Raw genomic sequence first — 18,210 nt, forward strand, 5'->3', positions numbered from 1 at the left:
CGCAAGTCTAACTTACACGGCACGAATTGAACCCCATTGTAAGTCTGAGCGGTTGAACCACCTCAGAACTTTGTAAATGGTTGAGTCTGCCTGAGACTTATCTTTTAAGATTTTCAATCTTGGACTAAGGAAGATATTAGCTTGTTAAGTTAAGTGTTTCACCTCTGAAAAGGGGCAGTTCAAATGGGGCCGATGAGATCGACTCAAAATCCCAAAAACATAGGTTACTCATATAGACTGCGTAAAATTTTCCTTGCTTTTCCTCAAAAATCTGCTCGAAGATTATGAAAATCGACGAAAATGTTAGTCAGTCTTGGAGTGTAGGCTTCCCCAGCAAAGTCGGTTAACAAAACTAAAGCAAATCGGTATGCTGACCATACGCCAGGTCCGTATTCAGTTAAATATTATGACTTCAGAATAAGTAATCAAATTGATTACATTGAAAGCAGGATTAGTTTTTCGTTTGATTCAACAGTGTAAAATTTTGCTCTAATTTAAGTCAACCAAAATGAAATCAATTGGAGTATTCAAGTTACATCAAAACAAGCATCTTAGTATGTTATTTGTTGATTAATAAAGAATTTAAGAACTTAAGTTCGGAGGGACAAAAAGTCATTTCGATTTCGATTAGATCAAATTTTAATTCAAGTTTCAGGCGAAAAAACAAATAACATTTGGAAAGAGATGTCTAAGACCTCAACTATCAACTATCATCAGATATTAATTCCACCGTTCAAGATGTACTTGGACGGTGTCGAACGGCTAGCTAGCTGCCCGTTAATCGCCCTATATTTGGCGATTAGGGGGCCAAGTAACCCACATTTATTTGTCAAAGAAGGGATCAGCTTCAAAAGAGAGAAATGGCTTTCGAATATTTCAGTTAGAACTTTTCGATAGTCAAACATTGATATGTTGTTAGTTATGTTTGGCACCGTAAGCTGTTTTGCCATCATCCTATTAGAACTCCCCATCTACGCAGAATTGCCGCTACGGTGTAGCATCTCCAGTCTTATTCTATTCAAACGCATCTTAAGGATCTCAGCTAACATCGTCTCTGTCTGGCATTAGATGACATCGAGTCTATTGCGATCGTTCAAATATTGTACAACATAAAACTCGTGTCGTTGATTTTGATCACTTCCCTCCGTGACACGCTTTGATGATCCTCGATAATCCGAATTTGGATCTTCAGTTTCCCCAAAATCTTACATCTACCTCATGAACCAAATTATGTTTGTCAGCATTTTCGTAGGTCCAGTCTGCAGGAAACTGTTGACTTTTTTTCTTTCCAATGATGGACCTACTTCAGCATAGAACAATTTCGCCCCCCGTAGTGAGTTTTCGCGATCTTTTCCATCACTGACCTACTTATTCCGATATCGGAACAAGCTGTTATTTGCAAACTCTGGTAGTTCCTTGTTGGAAGGCACTCAGACTACACAAACACAAGCATTTCATGGCGAATCTCTTTTTTGAACAATGTCTGTAAGATGTATTGGACTAGATACTTTACGATCACCGTCTACAAAGTGTTGTTCAAACTTCAAAGATGTGTTTTATAAAAATCCTATTTATAAATGCCGTCGACCTTCCGGAAAATGGTGTTGAATTCAAATTGAAGCAACTAGTTACTCACCGGAAACACGGTAGCTCTGCAGGATCACTCCCGAGTTCACATCCAGCACTTTGACTTCACCCTCCCGGGTGAACACCAGGATCACATTCAGGAACGGGTGATACACGATCCGGACCGATTCGGCGTCAACGTTCAGATAGCCATCCTCTTTCAGCCACTGGTCATCACCGGTGGCCATTGCTAGTGGATCCCCACCAACAGCCTCCTACCAAACACGGTTGCACCACACGAAGGTGGAAAAATACGCCCTCCTGCTTGCGGTTTGCTTCTCGCACCACACACACTCTCTTCACTCCTCCACAAAGTTAGAAATAGTCACTTCCTCCTTGAAATTGAAAATCTGCAGACGTATCCTCTTCCTGATTTGTTGCGTAGATCGAGTGTTTTCGTAACATGTAAAAACCAGAAAAAAAAAACAATCAAAATCAGATGATTAATTCAGTGATGACAAAATTCTGCGAAATCGGATAGCAAATTTTCAGCCTCGGCCCGAATTAGCAGATGTTTCCAACATCCGCCATTCGAATTTTCCACAAAAACTAACTGGGGAAAATAAAGAAACCTGCTCCTGGCTGTCAAAGAACGATTCCACCATCATCGAAAATCCGATTCCGAGTATGTGTCACGCAGAGTTGCCAGGGGAATTCAATTTCCGGGAAACTACAGTTTTGGTCAGAATCCGATTATTCATTCTACGTCCATGACACGATAGCACTCTTTGAAGAGCTAAGTACATGGAAGTTAAAAATGCCCCAAACATGAATTTTCTCTGACCCCAATCAGCGAAAAACCACCACCAGGAAACATGTAAACAAAAACCCACTAAACCCCCCGCTCAATCATCTGGCAACCCTTGCGACGGGTGGAAAAAGAAGAACACTGCAAAAATGACCGTCCAAGTGAAAAAGAAAACTTACACATTTTTCTCCTGGCGACCATACACTCGGAACAGCGAAATTTGCGAACCCCTTGGATGAAAATAATCCAGCTGGCCGCACGCTTCGCCCGCCGAATCGACTTTCCACCGGTGGTTCCGGGTTCCGGGCACACTTTGCACTACTTTCTGGCAGGTTTCGTCACTTGCAACACAGGAAATTTTACGCGTGAAAAATTCAATCTCTTTGCCCAGATCTCTTCTTGATGGCAGACGTCGCGAGAATTTTCCTTTCCTTCCTTTCTCCTCTTCTTGGCTGACTGGCTGACTGACTGGCTGGCTGACTGGTGAGGCAGACCCGAAAAGTGTTGCAGAAAAAACGAGACGGAGCGTCGGGTGGCAGAAAAAGATGGCGTATCGCGGTCATCTGCTGTGGTGACATTTCGACTGGTCTAGTTAGTCGCCGAGGTCGTTGATGCAACCCGATGAACAGAGGGAATTTTGGGAGCAGAAACTGGTCAGAATCAAACTGTGTCTTTCGGAAAGTGGAAAGAGAGAGAGAGCGTGTCACCCAATTAACCACTTTGTCAAGCAGTTTTGGCGTGACTTTCTACCAGCGATTCCACAAAACTGGACCAACTAATTTCTATTATTTTATGAAACGCACAAATGATGGCTACTTCTCTCGTGGTTCTAGAAGAAAAAATCTCATAATAATGTTTTATTTCGAAGTTCAAGTGGTAGTAAACGTCATTTTAAGTGCTCGAATGAAGTGGTTAATTAACCACTTTATTCGAGCACTTAAAATGACGTTTACTACCACTCGAACTTTGACCACAAACATTATTTTGAGATTTTTTCTTCTAGAACCTCGAGAATAATAGCCAACATTTGTGCGTTTCATAAAAAAATAGAAATTATTCGGTCCAGTTTTGTGAAATAGCTGGTAGAAAGTCACGCTAAAACCATAGAGGTAACTCTAAGACCAGAAGGTCCCGAAGAAACGTGCTCAACTTTTTGGCTCAGCTCTGGTACTCTCTTCGGTCCCAAGCTAATCGATTCACCCCTCGAAACATAGGAAAAACCAATAACCCCTCATTTTATCTGTCAAACTTTCATAGCGAATCAAAACAAACATTGCGTAGTACTAGAATTTCGACTAGAATGGGGTACGTTAATCGTTTACTTGGGACCAATAGGCTAGTCAAGTAGTGAGCCATTTTAAAATCGTTAGTTTCGTAATGATTGTTGCTAAAACTGCTTGACAAAGTGGTCAATAGACTGATGCAAAATTTCACTTTTTCGCTCCACAGTGCTTAAATGGTTTCAAATCGGGTCGTGATTAGCCTCCAAAAGTTACAACTCATTTGGTTAGAAACAGACTTCGCACAAACCATTTGAAGTTTACATGTAAATTACTATGGGAAATCTAAACTTTTTGTTCATTGCCTTCTAGTCTTTTTCCATATTGAGCTGCAAAACAGCTCGATAGCTATTCTTATAGAAAATTTTATCATCTACAACTTTGCTCAAAATCGTTTCTATGTAAAACGAGACAGGAAATAGTTATTAATTATTTATCATGAATTTAAATTGGCTCACTACTTCACTAGCCTATTGGTCCCAAGCAAATCGTTTATCGTACTCCATTATAGTCGAAATTCTAGTACTACACAATATTTGTTTTGATTCGCTATGAAAGTTTGACAGATAAAATGAGGGGTTAGTGGATTTTCCTATGTTTCGAGGGGTGAATCGATTAGCTTGGGACCGAAGAGAGTACCAGAGCTGAGCCAAAAAGTTGAGCACGTTTCTTCGGGACCTTCTAGTCTTAGAGTTACCTCTATGCTGGTACTCTCTTCGGTACCAAGCTAATCGATGCACCCCTCGAAACATAGGAAAATCCACGAACCCCTCATTTTATCTGTCAAACTTTCATAGCGAATCAAAACTAACAGTTTAATACTACTGTGTCACCTGACTTATAACGAATATACGTTGTATACGAGTACCCCGAATACAACGTATAATTCGTCTAATTTTACATTGCAAATGCTATGCAAAATTAGACGAGTCATGCATCAACTTCAAATGACTTCTAGCGAGGAAAAAAAATTAACGGCTGTAGTAAACCATTGTATCAGTGATTTTGTCGAATATCTTAAAGAAAAATAGTAGAAATTTTCATTACTGATCATTACAAAACGTATCGCATGACAAATGTAATGCTCACTGCGTGTATATGATCATTTCTTTGATTATATTTTATTTTTAATTGCAATACCTTTCGTGGACCTTTCATAGCATCGTAATGCTTGTTTACTTTGCACGATAGGTAGCCGGTTTGACAGTTCAATAGGTAGACTTGGCTTCACGCTTGGCGTGACTCATTATACACCGACTCTAATTTTGTCCAGTGTGCTGTTCTCCCGAACCGGTTCAATCTACTAGAATCAAAACAGAGCTGGGCTCTTATTCTACTACACCCACAATCCCACGAAGCACCGAACCAATGTGAAACGTCAAAACATCGCTGCTCCCCCTTTCTTCGCTCATCCGCTTCTGTTTTGTTTTGAGTGAGTCGAACGCGATTTTCTTCATTCCACCCAACAGAGCTCTCATCGGGATCAGACGCATCTGTTCTGCCTTTACAGCTTCAGGAATTAAATTAAAAATAAGGAATTACAATTAAATTTTCAAGTGTGCTTCAGCAATAGCCTTCTTCCATAAGTCACGAACCGACTGCCGGATGAAACCGTCAAGGTGGATAAACTAGTGTACCTGATAGCGAACTGGAATTTGTTTGCCCGCATCTGGATCGCTTCCAGGATGGGTGAAGAAGCAGGGCGGCAGAGCGAACCGCAGCAGCAACCAGCGCTGGAAGCGTACGACGATAAGTCAGCGGAGGAGGGTGGATTCCCACCGGTGGCGGAAATTCATCTCTCGGCGCTGGTGTCGGTGGGAGCCTGTTTTGCCATTTCCGTCATCTACGTGGCCAGCTTGTACGTGTGGCAGTCGAAACATGATCGGTATGTAGGAAAACAGAAACGAACAGCTGTTGGGAATTTAAGGATTCATTTATTTGTGCGGTTTTCAGTGACCACCCGTCAACGATCAAGAGACGCTTTTTCAGCGTATTCGTGGTGATGCTAATTGCACCGATCTTCGTCATGACCTTGTCCAGTGACGCCGTGTTCCAGAAGTATACGATGTGGGAGATTATGGGATTCCGGCTGGAAGGACTGCTAACGGGTATATTTCTGCCACTGGTGCTGACCGCGGTGCTGTTTCTTGGTCCTCTGAGTGGAACGTTAACCAATGGTCTTTGGCGAGTCTATTCCGAACCGATGTACTGGGTCAATGCGGTTCAGAATTTGAAGTGGCTACGGAACCATCTGGTAGCACCTCTCTCAGAGGAATTTACCTTCCGTGCCTGTATGCTGCCACTGCTGCTACAGACTTTCCAACCACACACGGCCATGCTCATCACTCCGCTTCTGTTCGGACTGGGTAAGTTATTTGCGGTTTCGCTGACGCTAGGAAGCCGGCTGATAACCAATTTTCATTTTTAGCCCACCTTCATCACATAAAAGAACGCCTCCGGGATGGAACCCCACTCAGGATTGTCCTTACGGTGTCGTTCTTCCAATTTTTCTACACCACCATCTTCGGTATCTATTCGGCGTATCTCTTCGTGCGAACCGGCCACTTTGCGGCTCCGTTCGTGGCCCATGCCTTCTGCAACCATATGGGCTTTCCGGACTTTCAGGAGGTGCTTAATCAGTCGAAACGCCGGAAGGCTATCTTCATCGGTTTGTACGTCCTGGGACTGGTGGGATGGATAGTGCTGCTACCGACGCTTGCCACCCCGAGTTGGTATGCGAACAATCTCTTCTGGGCGGGGGATGTGTGACTTTGAGGGATATTCTGTATAGGAGAGTAGTTTTCCAACTAATGACGTCTTGTTTGCCATCTTTGAGAATAAGTTGAACTAGTTTTTATTGAGTGGAGATTTCGAAAGAGCTGTAGGTAATCAAATGGGTTAAATCAAGGGCTGCGCTAAGATCACTGTTTTGTTTTCGCTGTTAGTTCCTCTAGTCTAAAAAAAATGTAATAATAGCCATGCGAATTTAGGATATCAACTATGGAAGGTGAAGTTAGAGAAAGTATTGCGTATACTGTAAACCGCTGGAATCATTTTTATGTAGAAAGAAAATAAAATGTTCGTATGATTTGAGAGTAGAACATTTTGTATAAAATTTAATAATGAAAAAAGTTCTCTTTCGTATACGTTTCGCCTACGCATATGCAATTGTGTACATGCACGGCCGATTAAACCACTCAAATTAGAGTTTCGGTCACTCAAGTTCCCAAAAACGTCACGTTAAGAACAGATAACCCAAATGTAGGTTTGGTTTCCCAAGATTGGGTTAGAAATTTACCCTTATCCGGTTTAGTTCATACTAGAGTCGGTGTATAATGAGTCACGCCAAGAGAAAAACAGTTGAACCCGCATCACGGTTTTCGAAGAATTCCCTTTCTTTTCACTTGGCAACAGAGGACTTCTACATCAACTTCAAATGACTTCTAGCGAGAGAAAAAATATTGCGACTGTAGTAAATCATTATATCAGTGATTTTGTCAAATTATCTTAACAAAAAATAGTAGAAATTCTCATTACTAATCATTACCGAGCGTATCCCATGACAATTTAACGCTCACTGCGTGTTTATGCTCATTTCTTCGATTATATTTTATATTTTATTGCAATACCTTTCGTGGACCTTTCATAGCATCGTAATGTTTATTTACTTTGCACGATAGGAAGCCGGTTTGACAGTTCAATAGGTAGACTTGGCTTCACTCTTGGCGTGACTCATTATACACCGACTCTAGTTCATACCAAACCTACATTTGGGTTATCTGTTCTTAGCGTGTAGTTTATTCGTACACGGCCGATGAGATCAACTCATAATGGACAACGTCGTCAAGCATTTTATCATGACTTTCTACCATCGATTTAACAAAACTGGCCCAACAAATCTATACAGAGCTGGAAAAAGGGCCTATCTGCTTTGATCGATTCTCTTCATCGACTTTCTCTTTCGTTAATAACTCAGCTGTCACAACATTCTCTGTTGTATTTGACGATTTGGACGATAGATAAAAACCTCCTTTATCATGCTATGGGGCAAAAATAGCACGAAAACTGTTTGCATAGCCGTGGTTATCAAAAGAGAAAGTCGATGAAGAGAATCGATCAAAGCAGATAGGCCCTTTTTCCAGCTCTGTATAGATTTGTTGGGCCAGTTTTGTTAAATCGATGGTAGAAAGTCATGATAAAATGCTTGACGACGTTGTCCATTATGAGTTGATCTCATCGGCCGTGTAGTGTGTCGAGCAGTTATGAGACGACCTTCCACTAGCTACAGCGTTGCCAGATTGTTTTTAAACTAATTGTTATCAAAGATATTTATCGGTATTTATTGTTTTAATTAATTTTATGTATTTGCCGAAGACAATCAACTTATTCACATTAGAAAGGTCAAGTCTGGAAGTGAAGCGTGGAAAGGTGACCGTTATGCGGAAGATTTGTCAGTTGCGTCTAGAAAAATGTGAAGACATAGAAGTCCACATCGCGAAGCTTACCGAATTATTTGAGAAGCAGAATGATTTGAAACCGAACAAGATTATTGATGCCCAATGGCATTATTATTCAGCAGTTTGCCAGAGGAATATGAAACGCTCGTGACAGCTTTAGAAGCAAGACCGGACGAAGACCTTACATTGAATATGGTAATTTTTCAGACGAATGGCAGAAAGCGTAGGATTTTGAAGCTGAAGATTCGGAGACGATCTTGCAGGCTGGATCAATGGAGGTACAAACGTGTTATTTCTACAAGCAAATTGGACATCACAAAGCCAAATGTGAGAAGTTCAAGAAGTGGAAAGCCTAAAATTTGAAGCACGGTGAATAAGAAGGAAAATGCAAATGTTGTTACGCAGCAAGATCAAGAACCGAAGAACTAGGCGTTTTTAACCGGAAGCTCTTCGATTTCGAATAGGCAGTAAATACTGCCCAACAAACATTGAAAGTTGCACAAGAGCTTGTTCATGCAAAACTCACCTTCTTCAGCAATTTTTTAGCTTATTCAGCTTTTAATCAGTTCAAATTGTTTGTTGGGTGGATTCCGGGCAACGTGCCATATCGTGAAGTGTTTCAAGAGTTGGGCGGAAGTATCCAGGAAAACGTCTGGGTGGCCAACGGGATGAGATCAAGATCCAAAGGTCGTGGTACCGGTAAAATGTTCGTGATAAACGGTGAAGGCAATCGTCATTTGATTACTCTAGATGCCGTCTGTTTGTTTCGGACATGAAATAATACTTACTGTCAGTCAATTGGCGTTTGGTATAGAAGAATTTCTAGATCACGTTCGACAAACATGGAGCGAAGATTCATCGAGCTGGAAATGTGGCTGAGCTTTCTGGGAACCTCCCGAATAGAAATTTACATTAGCCCAACGTTTGATTTTGATGTCTACATCAGCATCGAAATCAAATGTATGCCTGATGTCAAACATTAGAAAACATTATGATTTAGTTGTATTTAAGCAACGTAACATGGTGTATACATCAGAAATTTTGGTGTTACGACAATATGGTGTTGCGACAATATGACGAAAAGGCTGCTTTGGCGACGTCTCCTGTTGATTGCGTTCATGTGTGGCAGCGAAGACTAGGCCACAGAGATTGTGATGCTGTTCTGAAGTTGGGAAAACTAGTGACCGGAATCCAAATGAAGAATTGAAAGTGTGAAGATTTGTGTGAAGTTTGTTTGAAAGTAAGTCAACAGAAGTGATTTGGTTCACACAGACATTTTTGGACCACTGTGAACAGCAACCGTTGGACGCAGAAGGTACCTCCTGACATTCACGGATGACTATCCAGCATTTTACGAGCGCTTATGGCCGCCACAATCTGGCTGAGTTTTTGGTAGGGAACATATGATTTGACGTTTGGGTTGTGTCGTTTGACGTGTAAACGTTCAAATTTGATCGTTTACACGTCAAACGACACAACCCAAACTTCAAATCTTATGTTCCCTACCAGAAACTCATCATGGAGATTCTAGAAGAATTCGTTGAAATGGCCAAAACACAATTTGGAAGAAAACCGAAAGTTTTGTGATCTGATCCAGGTGGAAAGAATTCAAAACTTTCCTAACACGGAAGCGCCTAATTGGACAACTAACAGTGCTGTAATCTCCTCAGCTGAACGTTGTGGTGGAGCGTAAAAACGTTACCTCGTGTAAATGGCCAGATGTATGCTCATTGATGCTGGTTTGGATAATAGTTACTGGGGAGAAGCTGTTTCAACGGTGAATTACCTGCAGAATCGCCCACCTTGCAGGACAATAGGATCTATAATGCAGCGTAATGTTGATGAAGTGGTCGTCGTCTCATTCACGAACCATCCGAAGGACGATCCTGTTGATCTTGGTACCTGTAAAACCGATGAGGACGAATCCGATGATGAAATTTGGGATGATCCAGAAGTCGAACTGCGTTAAGATGATACAGGACATGAAGCTAGTTCGCACGCCAACGAGGATATAGCTAGTACCAGATGATCGATAAGGATTACCCGTGGCGGTATGTGTGTACAGCAGAGGCGCAAGCGCAAGAACCAAAAAAACTTAAAGAAGCATTGGCAAGCGCAGAAAGCGTGCAATGTCAGAAGGCCATGTTGCAAGAGTAGGAAGCAATTGAGTCTAACGACACGTGGGATTTAATTGACTTACCCCCGGGAAGATGTGCAGTTGGTTGCAAATGGGTTTACAAGCTGAAACAAGATGCGGCAGGCAACTTTTCCAGATTCAAAGCACGGTTGGTAGCTCAGGGATTCGGTCAGCGATACGGAACAAACTATGATGAAGTATTTGCTCCCGTGCCGCGTCAAACCACTTTTAGGACCCTAATGTCAGTAGCAGCAAAACGAGGAATGGTTGTGAAGCAATACGATGTGAAAACGGCATTCCTACAAGGCACCCTTAATGAGGAGGTTTTTATGAGGCAGCTTCCAGGTTTGGCAGTTAATGGACAAGAAAGCAAGGTATGCCGTTTGAAGAAAAGTCTCTATGGTCTTAAGCAAGCGGCTCGATCGTGGAATCATCTATTGCATACTAGGTATACTGGAGGCGAACGGATTCAAGCTATATGATGCAGACCCATGTTTGTACATTTGTACTATGTCTTAGTATATGTAGATGATCTCATCGTTACTAGTGAAGATGGACGAATAATCACTGCTTTAGCATGCGCGCATTCAAGAAATTTTGAAATCAGCAGTTTATGCCTTGTTCAGACTAGAGTCGGTGTATAATGAGTCACGCCAAGAGAAAAACAGTTGAACTCGCATCACGGTTTTCGAAAGATCCCCATTCTTTTCACTTGGCAACAGAGGACTTCTACAACAACTTCAAATGACTTCTAGCGAGAGAAAAAAAATGCGGCTGTAGTAAATCATTATATCAGTGATTTTGTCAAACTATCTTAACAAAAAATAGTAGAAATTCTCATTACTGATCATTACCGAACGTATCCCATGACAATTTAAAGCTCACTGCGTGTTTATGCTCATTTCTTCGATAATATTTTATATTTTATTGCAATACCTTTCGTGGACCTTTCATAGCATCGTAATGTTTATTTACTTTGCCCGATAGGTAGCCGGTTTGACGGTTCGATAGGTAGACTTGGCTTCACTCTTGGCGTGACTCATTATACACCGACTCTAGTTCAGACTACAGAGTTATAACATGTTATAGCGCTATCTTGAGGGTGGTTTCTGTGTTGCAACTATTCGACAACCGTTGTAACATGTTATAACTCTGTAGTCTGAACGTACTATTAGGCGATGTACGAAAATATCTCGGGATTGAAGTTGAACGTGGTGAAGCTGGAGATTTTCACATAAGCCAAAAGACATCTGGACTTATTCAAGCTACAGTTTCAGCGATTCCATTGGATATAAGCGGCAGCGGTGGTGTAGTGGTAAGGGCAGCAGGCCTGGGTTCAATTCCAGTCGGCGCCGCCGGGATGTTCTGAGGCATAACATCTCTGAAGGGAAGTAAAGCCGTCGGTCCCCAGTTCATGAGTTGATGGATCGATAGGTAGAGGGTCCAGGTGTGGGAGCTGCCTCCCTGGCGTCGGTAGCATTGGTGCTCAGCACGGAAAACAAGATCGACGGAAAACAAATCTAGGAAAGAAAAAAACCATCCAGGATATGGAAAACAAGAGACAGAAGAAGAATTGCTACCGGACAATTTTCAGTATCAAAAACTGGTGGGCCAGCTATTATACATTGCAGTCAACACACGGCCAGATATTGCTGCTTCGTTATCCATCATGAGCCGGAAGATCACCAAACCTACTAAGAGCGACTGGATTGAGCTAAAAAGGATCAATCAGTATCTAAAAGGAGCTTGCGACCTAAAGCTACGTCTCAGTACCAGTGCTGAGATTTGTCATTGTCATTGACAGACTTTCGTGCGATATTGACAAAATTGTTCGTCACATAGCCGCTGACAGACTTGATCCTCAAAAAACCTTCGTCAAAATCTCATTCATTTTTTCGCCAATGAAAAAGTGTAATTTCGTACATTCTGTGTTACATTATTGTTATCCAAGCAGTTCAGGACGTAGAGGCTTGTTCACATTAACGGCTCCATGTAATAGTGTTGATCAAGTCATTTAATTTCGTTACAAATTTAGTTAGTATAAAAATATACATATGTTCGTCACTGACAGCATTGCCATTGACAATTGACATGGTTTGCGTTGACTGTTCTGTGACTGTTAGCTCAAATGAATGACCAAAGCAGAATTTTCAATATCACCACAGACAAACAGACATAACACATTAGATATTTCTCACTGTAAAACATCGTCGCTAATACATTACCGCCATCTTTTGAGTACACTGTGGTGGGCACACTACACTGAACAGATGGCGGTAGTGTGTAAATGTCAAACGGAAGAGAATTGACTATGCGCGCCACAGGTGGCGGTACTACCTCTATGGTACACAGCAAAAAAAATGTAATATCGATCAACGTAATTCAAGCTGATGCATGAAATAATCATGTAATAGCAAAACGCAGATACAATATTACATCAATGGATGTAATTTTGTTCGAAAAATCGATGTACATCGTACAATGTGATTTTACACAACCGATGGATTGACCTGGTTGCAGCAGTTTCGATGTAATATTCAACAACTTTTTTTGCTGTGTAGTACCGAAGAAAATCATTATTATTTTTGGCTCACTCAGTACCCCTGATGTTATCTGTCAAACTTTCATAGCGAATCAAAACAAACATAGTGTAGTAATAGAATTTCAACTAGAATAGGGTACGTTAATCGTTTGCTTGGGACCAATAGGCTACTAAAGTGGTGAGCCAATTTAAAATCGTTAGTTTCGTATTGATTGTTGGTACTACCATAGAGGTAACTCTAAGACTAGAAGGTCCCAAAGGAACGTGCTCAACTGTTTGGCTCAGCTCTGGTACTCTCTTCGGTCCCAAAGCTAATCGATGCACCCCTCGAAACATACAAAAATCCACGAACCCCTCATTTTATCCGTCAAACTTTCATAGCGAATCAAAACAAACATAGTGTAGTACTAGAATGGGGTACGTAAATCGATTTGCTTGGAACCAATAGGCTAGTCAAGTAGAGAGCCAATTGTAAATCGTTAGTTTCCACCGGTTGGTACTACCAACTACGATACTTTTAAATTGTCCCTTAAATGTTTGTTCGATGAACAACTTGCGAGAGTTATGTCTGTTTGTCTGTGAAATCACCGTGTATTGTCGAGATTTTGCAGCACTGCTCAGTACTCGTAAAAACAAGTCAGGACTTCAAGGATATGCAGATGCAGACTGGGTAGAATGCAGGCAAGATCGCACATCCAATAGTGGGTATGTATTTCAATTTCGTGGTGGAACAATCTCGTGGGCTTACCGGAAGCAATCATACGTTGCGTTTTCTTCTTTCCCCTACTTTTGACTTGTTTGTCTCCTGTCATCCAACTAAAGGATGTTTATTTGAAAATTAGCTTAAAACATGCAGCATGCACTAGGATGACTTGCAAATGCTTTAAATTAGGTTTATAATTAGATTGTTTACATTTACATATTGAATAGCCATGAACAGCCATTCCATCATGGATACAAAAATCGTTTGTCAGTAGAAACTTCCTCCATATCTATATCGATCTTCGGTTTACCTATGTTCGTACCACCTCTGATGGCGAGGCGATGACTAATAGACTGATGCAAAATTTGACTTTTTCGCTCCACAGTGCTTAATGGTTTTAAATCGGGTCCTGATTAGCCACCCAAAGTTACAATTCATTTGGTTGGAAACAGACTTCGCACAAGCTATTTGAAGTTTACATGTAAATTACTATAGGAAATATCAACTTTTTGTTCATTGCCTTCTAGTCTTTTTCCATATTGAGCTGCGAAACAATTCGATAGCCATTCTTATAGAAAATTTTCTCAGCTACAACTTTGCTGAAGCTCGTTTCTATGTAAAACGAGACATGAAAAAGTTATTAATTATTTAAGAGATTGGTAAACTTATGACATGATCAAGCAGCTGCTCTGTAGGCAACACTGTATTTTGCAGTGTGACATAGTAGCCATGATTTTTATGTCCTATTCAATGCCCCAGAAACACAGATGTTGCCTGCTGAGCAGTTGATTGAGCATGATCATAAGACATCAGCGCATTGAACCATTGAACCATCCTTGCATTTAATCAGAAAGTGGTCTTCAACAAAGTTGTAGCTGGAAAAATTTCCTACAAGTACAGTTGGAAGCTTTTGAAGCAGATCGATATGGTGAATTATTAGATAGACATGAACAAAAATCGTGGTTTTACCACAGTAATTCCCATACAAACTTCAAATGGTTTGTGCCATCTCAGTTTCTCACCAAATGGGTTCAAACCTTGAGAGGTTAGTCAGAATCCGATTTGGAATCGTTTAAGTACTGTGGAGCGAAAATTAAAAATTTTGCATCACTCTAATGACTATGTTTCAACCTCTTTTGTCAGCTCAGATCAGCAAAATACGTTCGATAGAATTATTTACATCATCGTTTTGGATGATTTGCATTATGGGGCTGAAGCAATACCATATGCATTTCAATTTGGGATAACAATCATTCTACAGCGAGCATTATCACAAACGAAGTGACAGACGGAGCGGCTCGAAAACTTTGGTGACTAACCTGCTATTTCAATTTTTCAGTGTACCACATGGCAACACCACTACTACTGGATTGTACCACATGGCAACACTACTGCTGAATTGTTCTAGCATTTTCACCAAATGTATTAGAATGTTTTGGTTCTATCTCTTTCACTCTACTCAAAACTGAAATGCATAAAAAAAAATGACAAAATGATACACTCTTTGCACTCTGTCAAAGAATCATTGTACACAAAATCAACTATGTTCAAATCAAAACAAAAAAACTAACCCATCTGGTGGAGGATGGCACAAGCTTCCAAGAAAATTCTATTACAGTGAACCACATTATTTTAATGGATTTCTTCACCAGTAAGTCGTCTGTCACTTCGTTTGTGGCATTATGTATTTCAGGCCTGTTCGCTTCTCGTATTAAAGTTCATCCTGTAGTCCAAATAAAATTGGTATGTTATTTTGTTTAACGACGTGTTCAGAGTATCATCCAAACCATTTGTGGAATAGCTCATTTGGATTATCGTTCATGGTATTTTTTAAATATGGTAATTTCGATTTGAATAGTCTGAGGTTTCATTTGAACAGAGGATGATGTTTTGGTATAGTGTACAGTATCGAGATGAGTGAAAAGAATTTACTTTTGGGACTTTTTTCTTACCGTGTAGAGTGTACATTTGTGTGAACGGAACTCAAACATGAGTTAGATGCAATGACCGTGAACAGTTTTGATCGACTGATGGGCAGTTTTAAAATAGCGTGCAAGTGTTTGTGATCGAGTCTCGGATTGAGTAAACGCATCAGTAAACGAACCAAAATGGAGCTACTATGGAAAAGAGCCCATCAGCATTTGTAAACAAAAGGTTTGTAAGCCCTTTCCTCGCACAGGGTAGGCCGCCCACACAAACCAACAGCATCATCGGTTAGGGAAAAGTTTTCCCTACCTGATTCTGCTATTGGTTTGCATGAACGACCTACACTTTGCGAGGAAAGGGCTTACAAACCTTTTGTTTACAAATGCTGATTTGCCTTTTTCTATTGTTGCTCCGTTCACTCAAATTCACCAAAATTACACGGTATTTCAAAACTACCCATTAGATGTGTATTAGTTAGATTCAATTGTCGCGTAAGGGGATATACGGAGAAAGTAGGCTACTCGAATAAAACCTTCCGAAGCATCGTCCGTCGATCGATCGAGAAGACCGAAAATAAACACCGGTTGAATAAATCTGAAAAATCTACGGTTCAAAAAATGGATGGCCGCGGTTCCTGGTCCTTCAGTCTCATCCGTGATATGAAAAACGCTTCCAATCATATCATCCGGAGCGATTTGGCCGTTATTATGCGCGACAAATACCCCAAGTCACGTCATCACTTTCTGGTGCTTCCCTGGAACGACATCGACACCGTTTATCAGGTAAGATGGTCCTTTCTCAGAAAAAAAAAACGAAATCTAACGTAATTTCCCCCCATTTTTCCTAGCTAACCCGCAAAGATATTCCACTGCTGGAGGAAATGCACCTGCTCGGAACGAATGCTATCGAACTAAGCCGGGGTCAAGCGGACGATTTCAAAATAGGCTTCCACATGAAGCCCAGCATGCACCGGTTGCATCTGCATGTAATTTCCAAGGATTTCGTTTCCGACCGATTGAAGCACAAGCTGCACTGGAACAGTTTCCATACGAGCTTCTTCATGCCATTCGAATGTAAGCGTAAGGTTCGTTAATTAAGTTGCGCGGTTTGTTAATTATTCTTATGATTTGTAGGCATTCTAGCTGAACTGGAAGAGCGAGGTCAAATCGAACATCGTCCGGAGCAGTACATCGATAATCTACTGAAAACGCCACTGGCATGCCATCGATGCGATAGGAAATTCACGACCATGCCCGCACTGAAGAAGCACCTGGAAGGTCATCTTGAATCGTTTTCATAAGCGAAACGTGATTACGAAATTTTTATAACATGAGAACTGATATTGCGTGGTATTATTTTTTTAACTGTACGAGGAATTCGAGGCTGAGATCAACACGTGGTTATAGTCGATTCAGCACGGGGATAATTTCTCGCTGGTTTAATGTATCTGCTTTGATCGAGGCTATAACTATCCGGGAGTTAAAGCCCCTCAAATATAGCAGAATAACACTATTTGGTTTGTTTTTTATATAATATCGGTTCTCGGTATTACATGAGTTTCGGTTTTCGGTTGCTTCACAAATGGAACGAAAGAAAATGGCGTGCGGGCAGCGTGGAATCCTCCAGAGGCAGATAAATCGAAATCGAAAACACTGCTAGTCAAAAAAAAAAAAAAAGCTAGACTGGAACGCGAAGAAGGACAAGAACTCTTCAGCAGCGAGGAAGGCTTTTTAAAGGTTTTTGTTTTGGATGAAATGGAAACAGACGTACGTCGGTCTGTTGACCAACGACTAATTTTGACGTCGTAAGGTGGGCTACTGTGAACGTGTTCCATCAATTACATTTTACACAAAGAGACACTGTACAACAAGTAGGTGTAAATCTGCACAATATTTTGTATTATAGTAAAAATCACTTATAGTTTTTGCGAATACATATAGCGAATTCGTTTATTATTCAGTTCCAACCTGGATCGGGTATCAAGATTGGGTCTGCTTGGTTTCTGACAAGCGTCAGCTTGCTCGTTTGTTTTTAAAACCTAGCTCAGGTTGAGGTTCGCACTGACAAAAAGATAGATTTCGATACTCTTGGTCCTGCTAAACACTAATAGCGAATTCGTATATTGTCGGGTGACGACAATATACGAATTCGCTAATAGTGTTAAGCAGGACCAAGAGTATCGTTGTTCCTAACAAGGTTTACAGTTGTTGCAGTGGTTAATACGCCCATATTTTACGAAACATTAACTTATAAAATGTCCTTCCATGGAACTAACATATCCCGATTCAAATTTTGTGTAGGCTTCTAAACTGTTTCTGCTATTGACTGGGGTTCCGCTAAATGGTGATCGGTGGTTAATTAAGTATTGAACTACATGGCCGGTAGTAGCCGTTGACGGAATATCCACCGCGTTCGTCTTAATGGAATATGGATCTATCGAATTAATTGCACTTATTTTCTCTTCGTATCTACGTTTAACATCATCACGCATTCCGATCTTAAACTTAAACTAGTCCTGATGAAAATCCAAATCCCTGGATCGAAACGTTGGCGATGAGAAAATTGTAAAAACTTTTTTTTTAAGATTGGAAGCCGAATCAAAAAGACTAATAAATTATTCTTCAATACCTTTAAACTAGAAATACTCAGAGGAAGAGATGGGCGGAGAGAATGTTTTGAGTCAAATGAACTGTCAAAATCTAAGCCAATCGAACATTCCAATTAGATTTTTCCGAGGATTTCTTATTCTTACTAGAATAAATTTGAGAGTATTGCAATCGAACAGAAATTC

General features: G+C 40.8%; 3 protein-coding genes across 4 annotated transcripts in view; 2 read left to right on the forward strand and 1 right to left on the reverse strand.

Annotated features, from left to right (window-relative positions):
* The window catches only part of Bruce (BIR repeat containing ubiquitin-conjugating enzyme), a 59,238-nt gene extending 56,466 nt beyond the window's left edge, over positions 1-2,772 (reverse strand). For both annotated transcript variants that reach the window (XM_065216456.1, XM_065216455.1), the window contains exons 1-2: positions 2,554-2,772; positions 1,637-1,995 (exon numbers count right to left, since the gene is read on the reverse strand). In XM_065216456.1, coding sequence (XP_065072528.1) covers positions 1,637-1,814 — 178 coding nt within the window. In that variant the 5' untranslated portion in view covers positions 1,815-1,995; positions 2,554-2,772. The remainder of the gene's footprint in view (positions 1-1,636; positions 1,996-2,553) is intronic.
* A 2,359-nt stretch (positions 2,773-5,131) lies between these two features.
* Positions 5,132-6,721, forward strand: Sras (Ras converting CAAX endopeptidase Sras). The gene is made up of 3 exons (XM_065216499.1): positions 5,132-5,539; positions 5,608-6,020; positions 6,083-6,721. The coding sequence occupies exons 1-3, from the start codon at positions 5,340-5,342 to the stop codon at positions 6,421-6,423; spliced, it is 954 nt and encodes a 317-aa protein (XP_065072571.1). The 5' UTR covers positions 5,132-5,339; the 3' UTR covers positions 6,424-6,721.
* An 8,853-nt stretch (positions 6,722-15,574) lies between these two features.
* On the forward strand, positions 15,575-17,094 carry Aptx (aprataxin). The gene is made up of 3 exons (XM_065216428.1): positions 15,575-16,201; positions 16,267-16,492; positions 16,553-17,094. The coding sequence occupies exons 1-3, from the start codon at positions 16,037-16,039 to the stop codon at positions 16,717-16,719; spliced, it is 558 nt and encodes a 185-aa protein (XP_065072500.1). The 5' UTR covers positions 15,575-16,036; the 3' UTR covers positions 16,720-17,094.
* The last annotated feature ends 1,116 nt before the right edge of the window (positions 17,095-18,210 follow it).

The sequence above is a fragment of the Ochlerotatus camptorhynchus genome, unplaced genomic scaffold (assembly GCF_037179485.1).
Source record: "Ochlerotatus camptorhynchus isolate MF236.1 unplaced genomic scaffold, CSIRO-AGI_Acam_v1.1 ptg000063l, whole genome shotgun sequence".
Lineage (NCBI taxonomy): Eukaryota > Metazoa > Arthropoda > Insecta > Diptera > Culicidae > Ochlerotatus > Ochlerotatus camptorhynchus.